General features: G+C 38.9%; 1 protein-coding gene across 1 annotated transcript in view; it reads right to left on the reverse strand.

Annotated features, from left to right (window-relative positions):
* LOC122792799 (extracellular matrix organizing protein FRAS1-like) overlaps positions 1-18763 on the reverse strand; it is a 4352848-nt gene that overhangs the window by 1608624 nt on the left and 2725461 nt on the right. Inside the window, exons 39-41 of the mRNA XM_044060368.1 lie at positions 16787-16919; positions 14678-14865; positions 13899-14052 (exon numbers count right to left, since the gene is read on the reverse strand). Coding sequence (XP_043916303.1) covers positions 13899-14052; positions 14678-14865; positions 16787-16919 — 475 coding nt within the window. The remainder of the gene's footprint in view (positions 1-13898; positions 14053-14677; positions 14866-16786; positions 16920-18763) is intronic.

Genomic DNA, 18763 nt, shown 5'->3' on the forward strand with positions numbered 1-18763 from the left:
TCTGTTATGACTGCAAAAACTTCAAAAATACATATGCCTAGCATTTTTAACTTGTAGTAATATTTTGTTTTTCCTTCTTATTTGTAACTTCAGTCTGTAACCTAACTGTATGCTGAACTTCTTGTCAAATTTACTGTTTGTTTACATATGTCTATTTGGAGCTTTTCTCCCCAGGCCTCCACTGAAAATGGGCTCACTCTGACCCAGTGGACACTCCTGGCAAACAAATGTAAAATAAATAAATAATAAGGGACCTATTGACAAAGGAGATTTACACTGGCATGCATTTATCTTCCACTAAAAACTTTTTCTGGAGCTTAAGAAAAGTTTGGGAGTAACAGCTTTTATCAGGGAGTACTATTTATAGGTGAGGACTGGAATTTGATTGCCATAGTATGGATGTATATGAAAGACCTAAAAGGGAAAATATAACATAAAAGGGTGAATTTATGAAGAATTATATGAAAATGTTTGGTATGGAAGATGTAAATTCTCCCATGGTCTCTATCCTAACAGGGCCAACAGAGGACGATCTCAAAGCATCAATCCATTTTCCGTACTACTCTGTCCCTCCTTGGCCACATCATATCAACCTTTTTCTGTGAAGCAAGCTTCAAGATAACCCTTAACTGACTAACAAACTGAGTGCAGCCAATCTTCATTGGCCTCTGCTAAAAGGACCAGCAGAGTGCTCTCAAAGCATCACTGTATGTGTAGTCATCAATGTTAAATGTAACCCAAATAATCTAAGCTTTTAGAACTGCAAAATACATAAAAGACCTAAGTAGACAAATATAGCCTTTTACTGGTGAATGCTGAACCAATCCACTATATCCCATTTTATTTACTTAATTAACAACATAAAAGTACCATCTACATCCCCACTACCCCACTTTTCTTCTATCAGAAACAAGGCAGTAAACTAGCACGCCAGTCTTGTAAGTATAAAAAATAACTTACTTGATCCCTAGTCCAATATCTTTAATTGGCATACTTTTTTCTATGAAACTTCACTAACCTTCTATGCCAATGCTTACTTTCACCAACTTTTTTAAAAATCTCTAACCTCTCTCTGCATGCTTTTATTTTGGGATTTAGAATTTGGCTAAACTAGTGTATTGTATTAGTCCCACTAAATACTGCTAATTACCTACCATACATAGGATCTCTAGCTCTTACAGCTCTTTATATGCATCTTTTCTCCTACAACTCATAGTAATAATATCCACTCCAGTGGCTCTTACCTTGACTTTCCACAGGCTTAAAGATATTTTTTTCCACAACTGACATAACTCCTTATCAGTGAGTATGTCCCTCTCTGTTTTCCCTCACTAAGCTTGGGCTCACTCCACTCACCTACCCTCAAAAATGTTAGCCATCCTCAAACCTTCATTATACATATACTGACTAAACTCCACCCACCAGCACCCCACAACCAATCAGTTCACTCAGTAATTCCCCTATAAGTACAATCCAGCTCTGCATACCAGCCACTCCCTCACCTGGTTACTTTGCTCAGGACAACCTCCCCACTCTCTCAAATACAACTTCACTAACTTTCTTGCACTACACTTCTCCAATTTACACCAAACATACATCTACCAATTATTCTCACCAATAAAACATCCAACCAAACCCCACTATCTACCCACTACTTTATCTCCTCTAACAGAATAAAAACACTTTCAAACTCAGAAATATTCCACTATAAATTGCTCCTCATCCACTATCACCTTAGCTGGCAATATCCACTCAAACCCATGATCAACAATCCAAGAATATATTATACACCTGAAAGCCACCCACTCAAACCCATCTTACTACTCTATACCAAAACAATTTACTTTTGATGCATCTAAAACCTGACATTCTAATAGATACTGAAACCAGGCTTAAAACAAATACTAAAGATCAGGAAATTATTCCACAGGCTATAATATTATGAGAAATGACAAAAGAACATGAGAAAGCTGGAGGGGTTGCAATCTTCAATAAAAACACCCTTAAACTCATCTACCTACCTCCAAATCCAAACCAACCTTTCATAATGCAAAAATAATTCTCTGTCTCCTACAACTTAACAAATCTAACAGCATACATTGCAGTGTCAGTGGTGCAATAGGTAGCGCACTCACCTCTGGTGCTTAGGGATGTGGTTAATACCCCCACACCAGGCAGATCGATTGCTAATGCTACAGTGAAGATGGGGGGGGGTGCTTCACTCCTTAGAGTGCTGTCCTTCAGATGAGATGTTAAACTGAGGCCCCCATCTGCTTGAGTTGATGGCAGCTCAGATGGATGTAAAAGATCCCAAGGCACAGATCAAAAAGAGTAGGCAAAGTTTCCTGCTGCCCTGGACAAATTTCTCTAGTAGTATAAATACTACCTAGGGTCTCCCCTGAAAATAAGCTACTAGCCTAGTGGGACAGGGACTCACCTGGTCAACAGGCAAATAAATATGCATTGCCACCATTTACATTCACCCAGCAAAAATAAAACAAAACTAGATGACATCCTCTATTAGATATTTCATAATACAAGTAAGCAAATCTTTATACTAGGTGACTTTAATACAGACTACTTACTTATTGATTCAGACTCCGCAACGCTCCCCATAAATCTCTCTGGATTTATGCCAGTTGCCACCTCTCATACAAGAATATGCAAGAATACTAACAAGCAGTCAATCTTAGACTGGATATTAACATCTTCTCCTTCCAAAATCAACACTGATGGCTGTCTAGCAGACACCATCAGAAACCATCTCCCCACATACACAAATCCCTAAACACACAGTCTCAAAGCAACTGCATAAACATGCAACTTTCAACAAAAACATCTTAATCAACTACCTCAGCAAATATAACTAGAATTCTGCAAAAATCTTATGATGGATGATGCCGTCGACCACTTCATTAACATATTCCTTAGTATACTTATACTACCTCCTATTAGAATAAAAACAGCAAAAATAATCCTGCTCCTTGCTCACAAAAGAAACCAGCAGCTCATGCTAAACAGACAATGTATGGAAAATATGGAACAAAAATAGAATGCAGCAAAACTGGCAAAACTTAAGACAACTGAAAAGTAACACTAAAGATCTAAATCAAATTAGACAAAACAAACTACTTTCACAAACTCCAAAACAAGCATCACAAAGTATCTCAAGCAATTCTGGACAAAAATAAAATGCCTACTGTACCCTGGACAATCTAGTACCCCCATTACCAACCATTAATAATAATAATAATGCTGACTACACAGCCACCCAGCTAACAATCATTAAATTCAATCTGTCCTCTCATTACTTGAAATTAAACCACCCATTGCCCTTATTATCCCTAACACCCACAACCATACTTCTTTCTCTATTCATTCAGTACCAACCACTACTATTAAAAAGAATCTCCAACAACTAAAACCTGCAGCCTCTGCTGCCGACAGACTACGAACAGCTTGTCTCAAAAATGCAGCCAACGCCCTTGCATACCCAGTCTCTATTCTGATAAATAGATTTATTATAGAAAATAATGTTCCATCTTTCTGGAAATAAAATCTTACATCATACCTTTATATAAAGCTTGGACAGCCACTGACAACTCAAACTACTGACCCATAACTATCTTACCTCCCCTACCCAAAACATTAGAAAAATATTTCCACTCCCAACTCATAGCCTTTCAACACAACAACAATTTTCTTACCACCATGATACATAGTTTCAACCCACATCATAGCACAACCACTTCCTACATAGTTTCACCAAACTATAAAACCTAAAAGAAATAATGGCAACCTGGCATCCTCTCTCTTTTTGCACATGTCAAAAGCATTTACAAAGTATCCCATCCATCCATCCTCAACCCCTTTTTCCCATTTTGCACATGGGGTCAGGGTGTCACTTCAACAGTGAACATCATCAACACAGTAACCCATCAACATCTAGTAAATGCACTTTTTCCTATCACTAACCCAGCTTTTCCTCTCCTGATTCCACAGCTCTCTCTCTTTCCGAGAGACTACAGGCCATAAAGTAGAAACGTAACCATTCTCCTCTACTACTTGTCACTATAGGTGTGCTTCAAAGATCAATTCTTGGCTCACTACTTTTCATATTTTCACAACCTTCACAAAGCCAGGAAACTTGCCTCTATTATCCAAAAAAATAAGTTAATGTTCTACACGCCAAAATCTCTACCCACAAATAAACTATGTTTCAACATCACATTAGCAAACAATATCAAAATAAGAATTGTATCCAATACAAAACTACTAGGCATCTTAATAGACAACCTAAAATTTGACTAGCACATCACCTATTCCATAAAAAAAAAAATCACCAAAAACTGGAATTTCTACACAAGAGAAACTCCTCACTGATTCCATTAGAAAAATATTACCAGCTTCTTACCTGCTCCCATCCTTTCTTTATGCATCTCTCATACTAACTAATCTGCAGACCACATTAATAAATAAACTTGAATCTTATTTCAACAAGATAGCCAAATTTGCAACCACCTCGCCTTACCCCATTCATCACTGCACAGCACTACAGAATTTAAAATGGCTAGAATTACCTAACCTCCTTACCTCCTCCAAGCTACTTACAGAATAAAATAATTCATAAACCAGAAATCTGTTCCTCACTATAAAACATCCTCAAACACTATTCCCCACTTAGAAACCTTAGATCTTGTACCAAAGGCCTTTTAACCACCTCAAAATCCCACAACAGTACAATTGGAGGACATATACAAGGCTCCCAAATATGCAATGAAGTCTAGAAGACAAGGTTTTTCCTTGCAAGTGTTTGCATGGGTATTTTATACCCCAGGCAGACTCCAAGAAAATTTTCCTCAGGTACATGCCAAATGCTGGAGGTGTGACAGGGAAGAAAGAAGTAACTGGGAGCATATGTTTTGGGAAAGTAATGACTTGGCAGACTTGATCTGAGATAAAGGATCTGAACTGTCTAGATATAGTAAGGCCTTGTTAAGTTTAATTCTGGTGGCTGCCAAAAAATCAATTAACAGAAAATGGAAATCAAAGTCTAAACCAAAGAGGTAAAAGAACTAGAAGTTGGATTTTTAGAAAAAGGACAGGAGCAAACTACAAAGAAAAAAAAATACAATATAGAAATTGTGGGAACAATAAATGCTGAATAATGTTTTGGAGGAGTGTGATTTAATAATAATCAGGAAATGCACAAATTATGTCTGTAATGTACAAGGTTTGCAACCTTGAACATGTTAACATGGTTTGTTTTCTTTTATATAAATGCATGCATGCCTATGTCATAAGTAATAATTCAATAAAGGTGTTAAAAAAAATCCCACCAACATAGCAGGTGACCCACTCTACTCTTCCTATATTACCAGACATTAGAAATCTATCCCCACTACAGTAAAACAGGACAGCAGATTAATTAGTTTTAAGCATAACCTAAAATGCCACCTAAGTTCCACCCGGCTTTGCTCATGCTGTCATCCTGACTGCACTTTCCCACTACACTTAATAAAAGTATAATGAGGTATGTTATACAAAATTAAACAAACGTACCCAATTATCCTTTTATTTTCTGTCTCCTCTCTCCTGTATGTTAAAAGCCTGCTTAGTTAAAAAAAAAAAAAAGAGATAAAAAGCAACAGAGATATTCCTTTCTCCATTGCTTCCTTCACATAACACTACTGTACTCCGAAAGTGTGGGAATGCACGTCCCCTACACATGCGCAGTACATCATAGCAATGCCCCAGGATACCAAAGGAAAAGCGGAAGAGCACCACTGCACTGTTATACAAGGCATTTAAAAAAATAAATAAATACGTTTTTTTTTTTTTTTGGATAAAAAAGCTAGGAAATCACTCCACTGGTTACCCAAAAGTAAAAAATAAAGTCTGTTTTATTAAGCGCTTTTCGTCTCTCCTTATAGGGAGACTTCTTCAGATAACAGACATGTACAAATGCAAAGTCCTTAACAAAACAGACTTTATTTTTTACTTGTGGGTGACCAGTGGAGTGATTTCCTAGCTTTTTTATTGAAGATTTACCCAAAATATACCACACCCACATTATCAGTTATTGCTATAATAGCTAAGATAGGAAGAGATGAGATAAAAAATAGGAATGGAAAATCAGTCAACAGGGAAGTCACCAGGAACAGACAATATTCCTTTGAAGTTAGTAGGGAAGAAAGTGATAAACATCTGGAAGACTTAATTTAATAGTATTTTAAAAGGATGGGAAACACCAGAATCCTGGAAGAAAGCTGTAGTGACTGTATTACCCTAAGTGGGTAAAGATCCTTCAGACCCACCTTTATACAGATCTTTTTCAATTTTAAACCATGATTATTAAATGTATACATCTACACTAGCTATGAGAATAACATAGACATTGACAAAACTGATAGATATGAATCAATGTTGTTTTACGGATGAGAAGTACATACCTGACAATATTTACAGAACAATGACAATCCAGATCGAAGAAGAACAGAAAAAAATACCATTATTGTTGGTGCGTCTTGATGTAGAGAAATCATTCAGAAGAGTTAGCTGGGATTTTATAAGTAGGGCAATGGAAGAATCTGCATTCCATAACAGAATAATGGGGTTAATTAAGTTAATTTCAACTTGATAAGTCCAGGCAAGGACATTTCAAGCTGTAGAACATTTTGAGACAGTTTCAAGTCTTTTTAGGTTATAAAACTAATGAAGATGAAACAAAAGCTTTAGCAGTAAACCATGTGAGAACACATGAACTGATTCAGCAATACATGGTAGTTATGTACTTCCCAATTTAGGAGTGACTGGGGAAAAGTAATAGCATATCCTCTGAATATTATCCTTCTTAACCATTTGTCCTGAGTGATGGCCATCCATGCAAGAGAGTAGAGGGATAAATGACCCTTGACTGCTTCTAGAAGGGAGTAGTCAGGCAGCCCTTCATGGACAGTGACGTTGTCCAAGGGCCCATGGTATCCTTGATTCCGCTGACCCCCTCGGCTACTGGGCCTGTGTCAGATGTGGACTCAAATGGTTGATGCTTTGGATTTCTTAAGCCAGTGTGACTTTGGACCCTTTTGGTTCCTGCTGAAAGATCTTTGTGGGGTCTTAAATTTCACTCCAATGGTAGAAAGTGACTTGCCATCTTGCGCAAGCTTCTGCAACCTCTCTTTCATGGATGGACCAAGGCCTTTGCAAAAGATGCCTTAGAGTTGTCTGCAAAGTCACATAGGTGCAGCCAAGCCTGAAGGTTTACTGCAATTCCTGTGCTTGTAGCCCTAGCTGCTCCATCAGCTACAATGTCTAAAAGGCATATGAACAGGTTAGTAACATTTATCATCTTACACAGGGAAGTCTACAACTGCTGCCTGGAATCCAAAGCTGCAGATCTTCTCAGAATAGCAAATGTTTGTAGTGACAAAACTTTCTGATAATGATTCATATAGGTAGCATAGTCCAAGTGCCCGAAGCATATGCTCACCTCCCTAAGCTGTCCATATGCCTGGATTCTTTACTGGGTGGGTAAACACTGGTTAAATCCTCAGTCATCCTTTTTTTGCAGCAACTGTAACAGTGATGGAATTGTCTAGCAGACTCTCAGCCCATTGTTGACTGTCCTTAGAGGGCTACAAAATTTGCCCGGCTTCTCGAGGAAGTGACTCACAGGTGTCATGCACTTGCTATGATCTCCTATCAGCTACATCAACATATCTGTTGGAAGGACCACCCATGAAATAGAGGAGGCTCAGCCACAGGCCTCAAAGAGGCATCTCTTGTCTTGAGAGAGGCCGTGCGGTTTAGAATCCCCTCTGTTACATAACCTCAAGTATGTTACCAGAAGCAGCATCTCTAGGAGGGGATGGGGAAACCTTCTTAATCATATGAGTCAGTATTTAAAGAGGCAGACTATGATGGAGAATCAATGCGCCTCCTCTTACATGTCTGCTTTCTTGGAACATCAGGCATGGTGTAACGTGACACATCAGGGGACTCGTCCTGCTGTTGAACAGTAACTTTGAAGCCTGCCCCTCAGCTGTGACCCATGGATGGATGCCAGGGCTGAGACATAAAACAGTGGAGTCACAGGATGGAACAGACCACATAGAAATCTGCATATTTGTTCATAGTGGAGATGAAATGAGCCTCACTATAACCTGAAAAGGTCTACCGACCTCTCCTGGATCCAAAGAGCCCACTTCAGTAACTAGATCTGTTCCTCCAGGTAGAGGAATGGACGTTACCAAAGAGGGAATCACCAAGGGGGAAAGATAGATGGTTTTGAGGATGGGAACAGTGTGCTATAGACTTGAAGGTCAAGGTCTCGGACACTGACAAAGGTGCTGTACACGACAGGTCCAATTAAAGTGCTGAAGACCAGGTGTCATGCCAACAGTCCCAAGACGGTCTTAACTCCGAGAGGCTTGGAGTTGAATGAGTTGGATCAGATCCCTTGAGAGCCAAACCATAAACTGTGGTCAGCACCAAAGGCACATTTCCCTCTGGTCCAGGAAACAGCTCTGTAGCTTTTGGTGTTGAAACTCACACCTGAGATATAGGTCTTTTTTTTCCCCTTCTCATACTAAATATTATGCAGTAGACATTCACCACAATAATCACACCTTGGGAAGAAAAACAGAAGTTGTGTGGACTGATCTACTATTCAGGGACAAAGGAAAGATCTTTTGCTAATACTGTGTCACTGTGGAAGAGTTTGCTACTCTGGAACCAGGAATAGGTTCTTCCAAGGCTAAACCTTAAAGTCATTGGAGCTAGATCGCTGAAAGGGCTCTAAAATTAAATTTTCTAGCCATACTGGTGAATATGGACCAATGATGGAAGAATTTTAATGAGGGAAAAAGTTAATTCATATAAAAGAGTACTTTAAATAATCCACATATTAAGGAACTAGACAAGAAAAAGTGGTTTAAGTATTTTGGGAACCCATACAGAAAAGGTATTTAAACAAAGAAATACATGAGCTCCTTAGAAATGGTCCTTTAGCTTCATTTAATAGGCAGGACAACTGAAGAAAAGGAGCCTCTGTCTGGAATTAAAACCAAATCCTTAATGCATACAGGCAGGCAGACATTGACTAAAGGCAGTCATTCAACACTGAGCCTTGCTTTTCCTGACAATGTCCACTAGAAAGTGACCTGCAGCAGTAGGTGATATGTCCAGCTGTGTAGTAAGAAGTAACACAGCTGACTGAGACAACTCAGTGTAAATAAAATGTTCACTTTCAGCAACTGAGTCAGAGAAATAGGGAGAAGATAAAGGTGACTGAGAGATTAGGAAAAACAGAATGCGTCTATGTTCCAAGATTTTATACAACAGCACAGGATTAAGGAGGCAGAACGTCTGAGTCTAAGCGCAAACAGGTCTGCTACTGGTGCTCCCCATTCTGATGAATGGAAAGCCATGTATCAAAGATATTGTATTTTTTTATAAAGTAAAATGGTTGAATATTTACCCTGTGACTTATTTTACATTCCCACATTAATGCTGCCTTTTTGCAGTTGTCTTTCCTGTATTCTATTTGTATTCTATCTGAGGAGTCTCTTGAAATTTGCACGACTGAAAAGCCTTTCATGTCAGCATTACTACACTCAACTCTGAAACTTACATGAAGAGTGTGTTCCTATGAGAGCAGATTCTCCAGATATTTTGGAAATCAAAATAAGCACACTAAACACAATGTGATACATCTATCATCACAGAGTATTTCAACTAAGAGGATGCACACTCTATATAAAATCCTTTGCTACTAAAGGAAAACTGTAAAACTGATTGCATTTGTTTTAAGGTATGTTTGATTTGGTCCAACGGGTTCTTCAATAGCAGCAAGTTTTGGATTTACAGCCATACAGATACTCACGAATGTTACAGATAAAATGCTTTGCTGAAAATACAAGCAGTGCTAGCACTTGTGTTAACATCTTGGAAACTATAGACTCTGGGAAAGGTATCATTTGAAATGAGTACAGGACTGATTTGCCACTATTCAATTTCATCCAAAACTGGCTGAGGTAACAACAACTGGTGTTGTAACACTTGTGGACAGCCTGCTACATCATGGGTTTTATCCTGTCTTGCTCCTGTTGCCTATTCTGTACTGGGGATATATTAGGAAATTTAAACTTTGGCTGTAGGAGTATGCCAGGGATACTAATAATCACCAAAAGGAAATTCCTGTGGCTACTCATTTTTCTTTAATTCAAGGCTGTAATTTAGATAGTTTACACACCACCATATATTGCTAAATTTGGAACACTGAAAACAAATTGTTGAATGAAGATGATTCGTGTTTTCATGTTTATATTTAAGTTGATGCGTTTTTGGCTACGGTTACTTTATACTTTCTGGAAATCAGGTCTGGGGTTCTAAGATGAGTCAATATGTACTGCATGCTTCAATACTGAACAATAATCTGGACTAATACTTGTTCTCTAATTATTTACTACTTGAGTTGTGTTTTTCTTTACATTTTATAGTATTAAAGATGGACACTAAAAGGCTATCCATCCATAACCACTTTTCCTCATTTTTGCAAATGCAAAAGGGGCCGGGATGTCACTTCAACAGTGACAATCATCTAGAGGTTCACACCACTGGATGGCTTGCCCAGCCATGGTTGTTCTTCCATACCACACAACTGCATGCACATACACACCTATGGCCAATTCAGTGTGTCCAATTCACCTAATCCTTGTCTTTCGAATGTGGGAGGAAAGCAGGGCACCCAGGAAAACCCATGGCAGCACAGGCAGGATATGCAGACTCCATATGGAAGACACCTCAGAACTGCACCATAGAACCTCTTGCTATGAGTCGACAATGCTATCCACTGTGCTGGTTTAAGTCTTGTACCCTGTGAAAACCCTTACAGCTTAGGATAGGCTAAATGAAGACTTGAAAGTGGAAATGAAAATGCTTCCTACAGAATGATAGGCAATTCTAGTGCTAGACAAACAGAACTGCAGAGGTTTGTACCTCTTATGTCCTAACAGACAAACTGGAATGTAGAGGTTTGTACCTCTTATGTTTCGATAGGCAGAGAGGAATGTACAGGGTTTGTACCTCTGATTTTCTGACAGAGGAATGTAGGGATTTGTATCTCTCATGTCCTGGCAGTCGCTCTGTGTTTATTTGCTTCAGCAACACAAGCAAAGCTTTCACTGTCAACAGCATAATTGTTTTTAAATTGCAACACATCTGCTGAGAATTGGCAGAGTTAACCTTTTGCTGCCTTTCTCTGGAATCATAAAACATTACAGTTTCACTCTTTTGTTATTTTGGGATAAAATTAATATTTTTTCTGTAAAAAAAGAAAGACTATTTCCACTGCGGTATACAGCTTTGTGAAGTTTGCAGAACTGGGCTGGGAGTATAAAGATGCATCAGTTCTAGTAACATAGCTCTCAAATGTCCCTGATTTCGCAGGGCATCACAGTTTTCCTCATATTTTTTCCCTGTTCCTTGTAGGATGTTTGATTCCCTGGTAAATCATTTAAGATTAGAATCCATCAATAATGCCACATATAAGCAACTCCGGCTACTTCTTCGGAAATATTTCAAAATCAGTTGCACAACCAACATATTGTAGTAAGCTATCTTGCCATGGCTTAGGGGATAACACTTGTAGTGGAAGAGGGGTCAAGTCAGGTCTACCCATGGACGAGTTTGCAAACTACATGTCTTAAGTAGAAGACATTCTTCTTCTTCTGTCGGCTTTTCCCGGTTAGGGGTCGCCACAGTGGATCACCTGTCTGTTCATGATTGGCAGTGGAGTTTTACAGTGTTGAGTTGCCCGCCCGGCGCCCAACCTTCCACAGAAGGCATACACACACACACGCACTCACACCTATGGCCAATTTAGAGTGTCCAATCCGCCTGCAGCATGTCTTTGGGATGTGGGAGGAAACCGGAGCACCCAGAGGAAACCCACGCGACCACAGGGAGGTCATAGAAGACATTGACACATTGAATTTTTAAATACTGCATTAATAATCTAATACAAATATGCTACCAACAGAAATGTAAGGTAACAATTGGTAAGCTCTGTTTGTGAGACAAGACTAATCTCTAGCTCCCCACTTAAAATAGTCAGCCATGAAATAAAATGACTCCTAAAGACAATCTATCTAATCTGTGCAGTTACCACAGACATGAAAACCATCCATATTTTGGTGAGGTTAACTGCTAGTCAGAAGCTCAGTCTGATCATCTTCTGTAAGCTAAAAGGAGAAGCTGATAAGACAAACTGAGGGTGACCACAAGACCTTAGAAAGCTACTCAGGCTTTTCATTTTTTTTTCAGTAGAAACAGCATTAGCTTGTAAATTCTAGACCACCTTAACATATATTTTCCCATTTCAGCCACATCTCCATTTTCTGCATGATCTAACTGGAGGTTCCTCTACCTTCACCTAACTGGCCCATATGCTACACATCAGAAGAAAAACCCAAGCATTACCAGGCCTAGGTGAAAGCCATAGAAGCCCCTTTATTCCTGCCTGGTGAGCCTCATTAGCCCAATCATTCCCATTATCTTTAAAGTCAGGTGGTACAGAGCAGGCCACAGCTAGCTCATATGGCACCCCTCAACACTAAACTGAGTTAAAAAAAAAATATATACTGTTCTCTGATCTCATGTGCTTCCACAGGAGACAACTGTGGAGGACCCAGTCCCTGTCACACCCTCATGCAACACGAGAAGCAGCAACAGTTATAAAAAAAACAAATGGACCTGTTTATTATATCCTCTAACCCTTGCACCCAGAGTGTCTGCCTTCTTTGCCTGGCCCTAGCTACACTTGTGGTAAGTAAACAGCAAGCTACAAGTCCAAGAGGAGCAGACAAACCTTCTCCATGAAGTGATCCCAATAGCAAACTCAGAAGAGTTCCATGTGGTGCTCCCTGCTTTAAGACCATGCACACCACAAGCAGTATGTGCACAGCAGTCACACCTTAAGGTGCAACACACTGTTTTCCCCCAAGATGTCACCAAAGCAACAAGCCAACACAAGCCATTACCACCCCCTCCAAAAGAAAGGGCAAAACCATCACTGACCACACACCCATTTTCCCAGCCAGATTGATCCAGCATCTGTGCTGCTAATCAAATACCATTCATCTGGATCAGAGTCAGGGCTTCATTGCTCTTTGCTGTGGCACTGAAGCACTTCAAAATGCTCTTCAGCACAAGAATTACAGTAAGCCTTAAGAATATCAGCAGTCATCTGTACCCATACTATAGCAGGACCTTCCAGATATGGTTTGAAGATCCAGATCAGTTGTGTCAGAGCAAAACGTAAATATGAGTCAGTAGTTTCACCTGCATTAATTTTGTGACCATACCTCTCAACTGTCTAGATGTCTCATATTTTTGGTCTGTTTATCATAAAATTTGTGGTTTTCTGGCAAATCACTAAGGACTGACATTACTAAATAATGACACACATTTGAGTTTCAGACTTTATGCCCTTAAGAAAATGCATGATAACTCAAATCTTGTTATTCTAGTGACTTTCTAAGTTTATAAGAGCAATATTTAAAATCTGTCCTTATTTTTGGGCCTTTGTCCTGTCATTATTTTAGGCTTTGCCCAGACTTCTTGCACTAAGAGTCTGAGAGGTATGCTTCCAACGAAGGTTGAAAATTGAGTACTTACCAGGCCATGTCAATAAAACAGTATTGTGAGAACTGTGCAACAGTCTACACATAGGAAAGAGGACTGCAGATCCACAAGCTTTGCAAGGTAATTAAGACCAGAATTAACTGATTACTGTCCAAATGAATTTACAAACTAAGACTTTGGTTTTTACAACTTTTGAACTACACCTTTTGAAAACCTAACACAAAAAGATGCACTAATAAATTAGCACAACCCACCATATCCAGGGTTTCTGGTCACTGTAAACTGTAGATCAAGTTCTGCAGTGTCAGGGTCATACACACTCAGAGAGGTGTTTTTGATCACAACTCCAGAACTCTCTTCCACTCGCACTCGGAGAGCCAGCACCTTTGGAGGCTCAGCAGTTTTCTGCTGCAAATTGGAAAAACAAAGGAAAATTAGAAAGTACATGTTACAGCAGCACATTTATACTATTTTTGTAGCTGAAATAAGAGTTTTATTTTAAATTCATTACTTTGAGCTTTTAAAGTATTAACACAGTAATTACAAAGTCATGTAAGTTGATTTTTTATCTGTAAGATAACATGTACCACAATTCTGACCAGCCAGCATTAAAACAATGCACTGTACCTAAGCTTCAGAAATGCATTTTACTGGCCAGATATACAGTAAAGCAGGAAGATGAATACAATTAGAATTGCTAAACATAAGCAAATACTCTAACTGCAAAACCAAGAAAAAACACTGTTCGACCAAGCCACTAGTTCACTGTATAAAATTTTAAGGCTTTCATCCACTATACTGGACTTCCTCTGATGAAGTCCAGTACAGCAGATGAAAGAGCTTAAAAAATTATATAATAAACTAGTGGCTTAGTCAAACAATTAGACATGCATTAAAGTGCAAAGCATATGATGACATTTCCTATGGTATTCATCAGTGGAAAGAGGGAAACAATATTCTGCTGCAAAAGTTAGCCAATGGACTTCAAAATTCCTTACTTACAAAACATTTTGAGACAAATGTTAGAATGTACCTGAAGTTTAATGCTGATGTTGAACTCTTCAGACCGACTATACCCATCTGTCACAAAGAAGGTGAAGCTGTCATATAAAGTCTCACTGCTGTCAAACACAGTCTGTATAAAATAAACTTTATTCTCAGTAACGTCCTGAATGGAGAAGAATGCAACAGCACTTCCATACCCAAAGCTTCCGCCTAACCCTGCAAAGCAAGAGTCATTCAATGTATTACTCCGCACTCAATTCATTAGCACACAGAAACTAAACAAGCAATACGAGTTCAACAGAACGAGTATCATAGTAGGTGGGGTGCATATACATCTCAAATTCTCTACAATACAAACAGACTGAAAAGTCAAAGGATGATCTTCTACTGTACTGTTTCTACTACATTTTGTGTGAATGCAAAGCTGACAGAGGCAGTGAAAAAAAAGTGGGCGAGATGGCCTGGGTGTCTGGAGTGTGATATATACAAGGTCAAATATACAATGCCACTGTACTGTTGGGGTGCTATTATGTTACCTAGCTGATTTCTGTTTGATCTTAAGGCATAAGTAATGCAGCAACAGTTAAAATCCCAACCCACAGTCTAGAAGTAAATTTTACACTTTTTGCCACTGCTGCCTTCCAATCAAACCACCCTTTTTCAGTCAAGTGTCACATTCCTCATCATCAGGGTGAGAATCAGCAAAGGAGGAACTTCATTCAGGTAGCTATCTGGGGTGTTCTATGATATTTCTTATTTTACACTCTACTACTCTAAGCATGAGTAGGTGAACTACGCAGAGGTAGCTGTCCAATGGTTGACCATGCTGGCAGTCCCCCCCCCCCCGTAGAAGAAAATATCCATAACAATCAAACTCACATCCTGATATTATGCCCTACATGCAGTCCTTCCCTGTTTCCAACAGGGACAATTAAACATATTCTTGCAGCCCTCAAGCATGTGGATCTCCCTTCCTCCCTGAGTGAAGAGATTGGGATCTGCCTCTTCACTACTTCTTTCTTGTTCCTCATGTGATTCTTCCAGTGCTGGAGTCACTAACCAATCCACAGTCACCTGGGACGTTGTCTGTGCCCCATGCCTTGATGCAACAGAGATGAGTGGAATTGATATTTACTGTGAAGTATAAGTTCAGTCACAAATCTGTAAGCAAAAGGAAGCATAACAGTTCTAAACTGTGCAGCTAGATACTGAGATTCTTCTTCCTAACGAAAAGGTGAATCACTCTAAGAACTGTCTTCTACTTGAAATGTATAGTTAGGCTGTGCATCACAGTGCATTATTATGGCTGTTGGTTCATTCCTGTGGCCCAAATTCCAGCTTTGAGAGCCAGATATACAGTGTGTACTACTGTATGATATGTGCATACCCATCCTTCTGTACAGTGTGCGCTATGGGATGATATGTACATATCCATCCTGCTGTACAGTGTGTGCTACGGGATGATATGTACATACCCATCCTGCTGCACAGTGTATGCTATGGCATGTGATGCATATACCCATCCTGCTGTACATTGTTTGCTATGGCATATGTACATACCCATCCTGCTGAACAGTGTGTGCTACTGCATGATAAATACATACCCATCCTGCTATACAGTGTGTGCGCTATGGCATATGTACATACCCATACTGCTGTACATTGTGTGCTATGGCATATGTATATACCCAACCTGCTGTACAGTGGTGCTATGGCATGATATGTACATACCCATTCTGCTGTAAAGACTGAACCCATATGGCCCTTTAAAAAATGCAAGCACACTGTGTGTTTTCTTACAGATAGCCAGGGAATATGTCTCCAAGAAACAAAAAAAAAAAAATTTCACTGGCATAAATGCCAAGCCAAAAACTGACATGACACCTACATTTTAATTATACTACTAAGACATGCAAGCACTGAATGCCTGTTAAACCTACAGCTGCCATAATGTCAGTCAAAGCAGTATTCATCCAAAGAAAAGTGTTTTAGATTTGGTTTTCTAAAGTGTGTAGTACAGAGGTTCTGAAATAATTTCTACAAACAATGCTTTTCCAAAGGATGAAGACCTTTTAAGCTCTATTATCTATACATTTTTAATTTATTAGGGAAAGTGGCTTCAAAGAAATCTGAATACCTGATTTAGTTTTTTCAAGAAAACCATACTTCGGATCAGAGCTTATCATTACCAGTAAGTCACTCTTAGGTGTGTCTGGGTCCGTGATCTGAAAATTCTCTGAGGATAACATCACTTTGCCATCTTCTTCTACCTAAAGGAAAGAATTACACATTTTTGAGTTAGGAATCGAGAGAGTGGAATAATATCATTCCAGTGTGTTAATATCTGCATTTCTCCTCCTAATGGCAACCAATTTATACTATATAAGGCATAAAATACAAATGCCTCCAACATTACAACAAACGTACTGTATACAGTTCCAGAAACAAGAATGCAATTCCTAAAGCACAAAGGATATTCCACAAGAAAATAAGACCACCTCACACTCTCTCTTCAAAGACAATCCAATTTTAAAATGCATATCTCTGCAGTCTCCAAAATGAATTACTACTTAATTTATTTGTATGCGAGTCATGGTGATCTCCAAAATGTACTTTCTATCTGTCTATCTATCTATGTATCACTATTGATTAATCAGGGGAATGTACTGATTCACCTGGACCTTTATAACAGTCAGCCAGGACGCAATGCCTGGTTAAGTCATTTGCTAAGAAACACGCAGGAGGCAAATGGAGGCTGAATGAAACAAATAGCGGTCTACATGAAGCAGGCTATTAACTATAAGAACACATTTCAAACAAAAAGTCAACAAAGCATGCTATGGCATAAGCCCTCTCCTCCCAGTCAACTCTGTATACAAATATCAGTTTCCCATCTAACTCGGATTTCAAAATATGCACCGTAAGGCCAGAACTCATATGTACAAATTACTGGATGTAAAGACAGCAAACAGAAGATATATTACTGTACGATTTGACTTGTGAGAAGTCATTCCTTGAAAATTCCTTTGGTTGGAAATGATTTCTCCAATGTGAATGCTGCGTTTTTTTTTCAGCAAAATCTCACATTCTGGGATATCTGCACTCCTGCAGATGAGGAGTACAAAATTCCTTGGTGTACTGACACAGGTCGACAATATTTTGTTAAATTTGGGGTAAGCTGGTATTGGCTTAAAATGGCTCTTAGGACAATAGCCTAGTAACCACCTATGAATCTATCGAGAATGGATATTGTGATGTAAAGCGCCAGATACATAACTGCACTTATTTTCACAGCCTGACAGTTTGTCCCTTACCACTTGTGAGCACCTTCCTGCAAGTCAGTAACAAAACAGATGCAACACCATTTTATTGAATAAGGTGTACTTGCTTGATTTGCTAAAACCTCCAAAACAGCTAAAAGATGTGGAGTATTCATCTACAGGGTGATGACAGAAATGTATTCCTTTTTTTAATGAACACCTTCATTAATTTAGCACTTAAGACATATGCAAACACACTAAAAGAACACAAAACAAACCATATTAACTTATTCCCCATTTACATACATAACATCACATATCTGTTCCATTGTTGTAACTATCAGTCCAGCATTACATATATTGCTGAATTCCTCCTTTCCTCAAACCCCATTCTTCCACCTCAACATTACATTGCATGTGTTCCACAAATTCCATTTATTTCTGTGTAATTTGTCTTCCATCCAGTTCTTTATCTCTTTTATAATATTCAGTACTTCAGATATTGGTTTAGACTTTGACTTCCATTTTCTACTGAATGCTTTTTTGACAGCCAACAGAATTAAACTTAATATGCAAATGTATTCTTGACCCCTCAAGCAGAGATCTCCCACAGATTAAGTGATAATTTCAGTGTCAGACTTTCTTCGTTAGGTCGTTGGATAAGTTAAATTCCATGTAGCTTCTACCAAGACAAAAGGAGCAGGAAGATCACTCCATGTCAAATTTATATGGATGAGTTGTGGACAAATGAATTCTCTTAAAGCAGCTGGACTTCCTGATTGAGAATCAAAACACCAGTTCTTGGAGAAGGTGTACACCAAAAATCTAAAATCTTCAGAAAAAACACATTTTCA

Source organism: Protopterus annectens, chromosome 2.part0, assembly GCF_019279795.1.
Source record: "Protopterus annectens isolate FY-2018-M chromosome 2.part0, PAN1.0, whole genome shotgun sequence".
Lineage (NCBI taxonomy): Eukaryota > Metazoa > Chordata > Ceratodontiformes > Protopteridae > Protopterus > Protopterus annectens.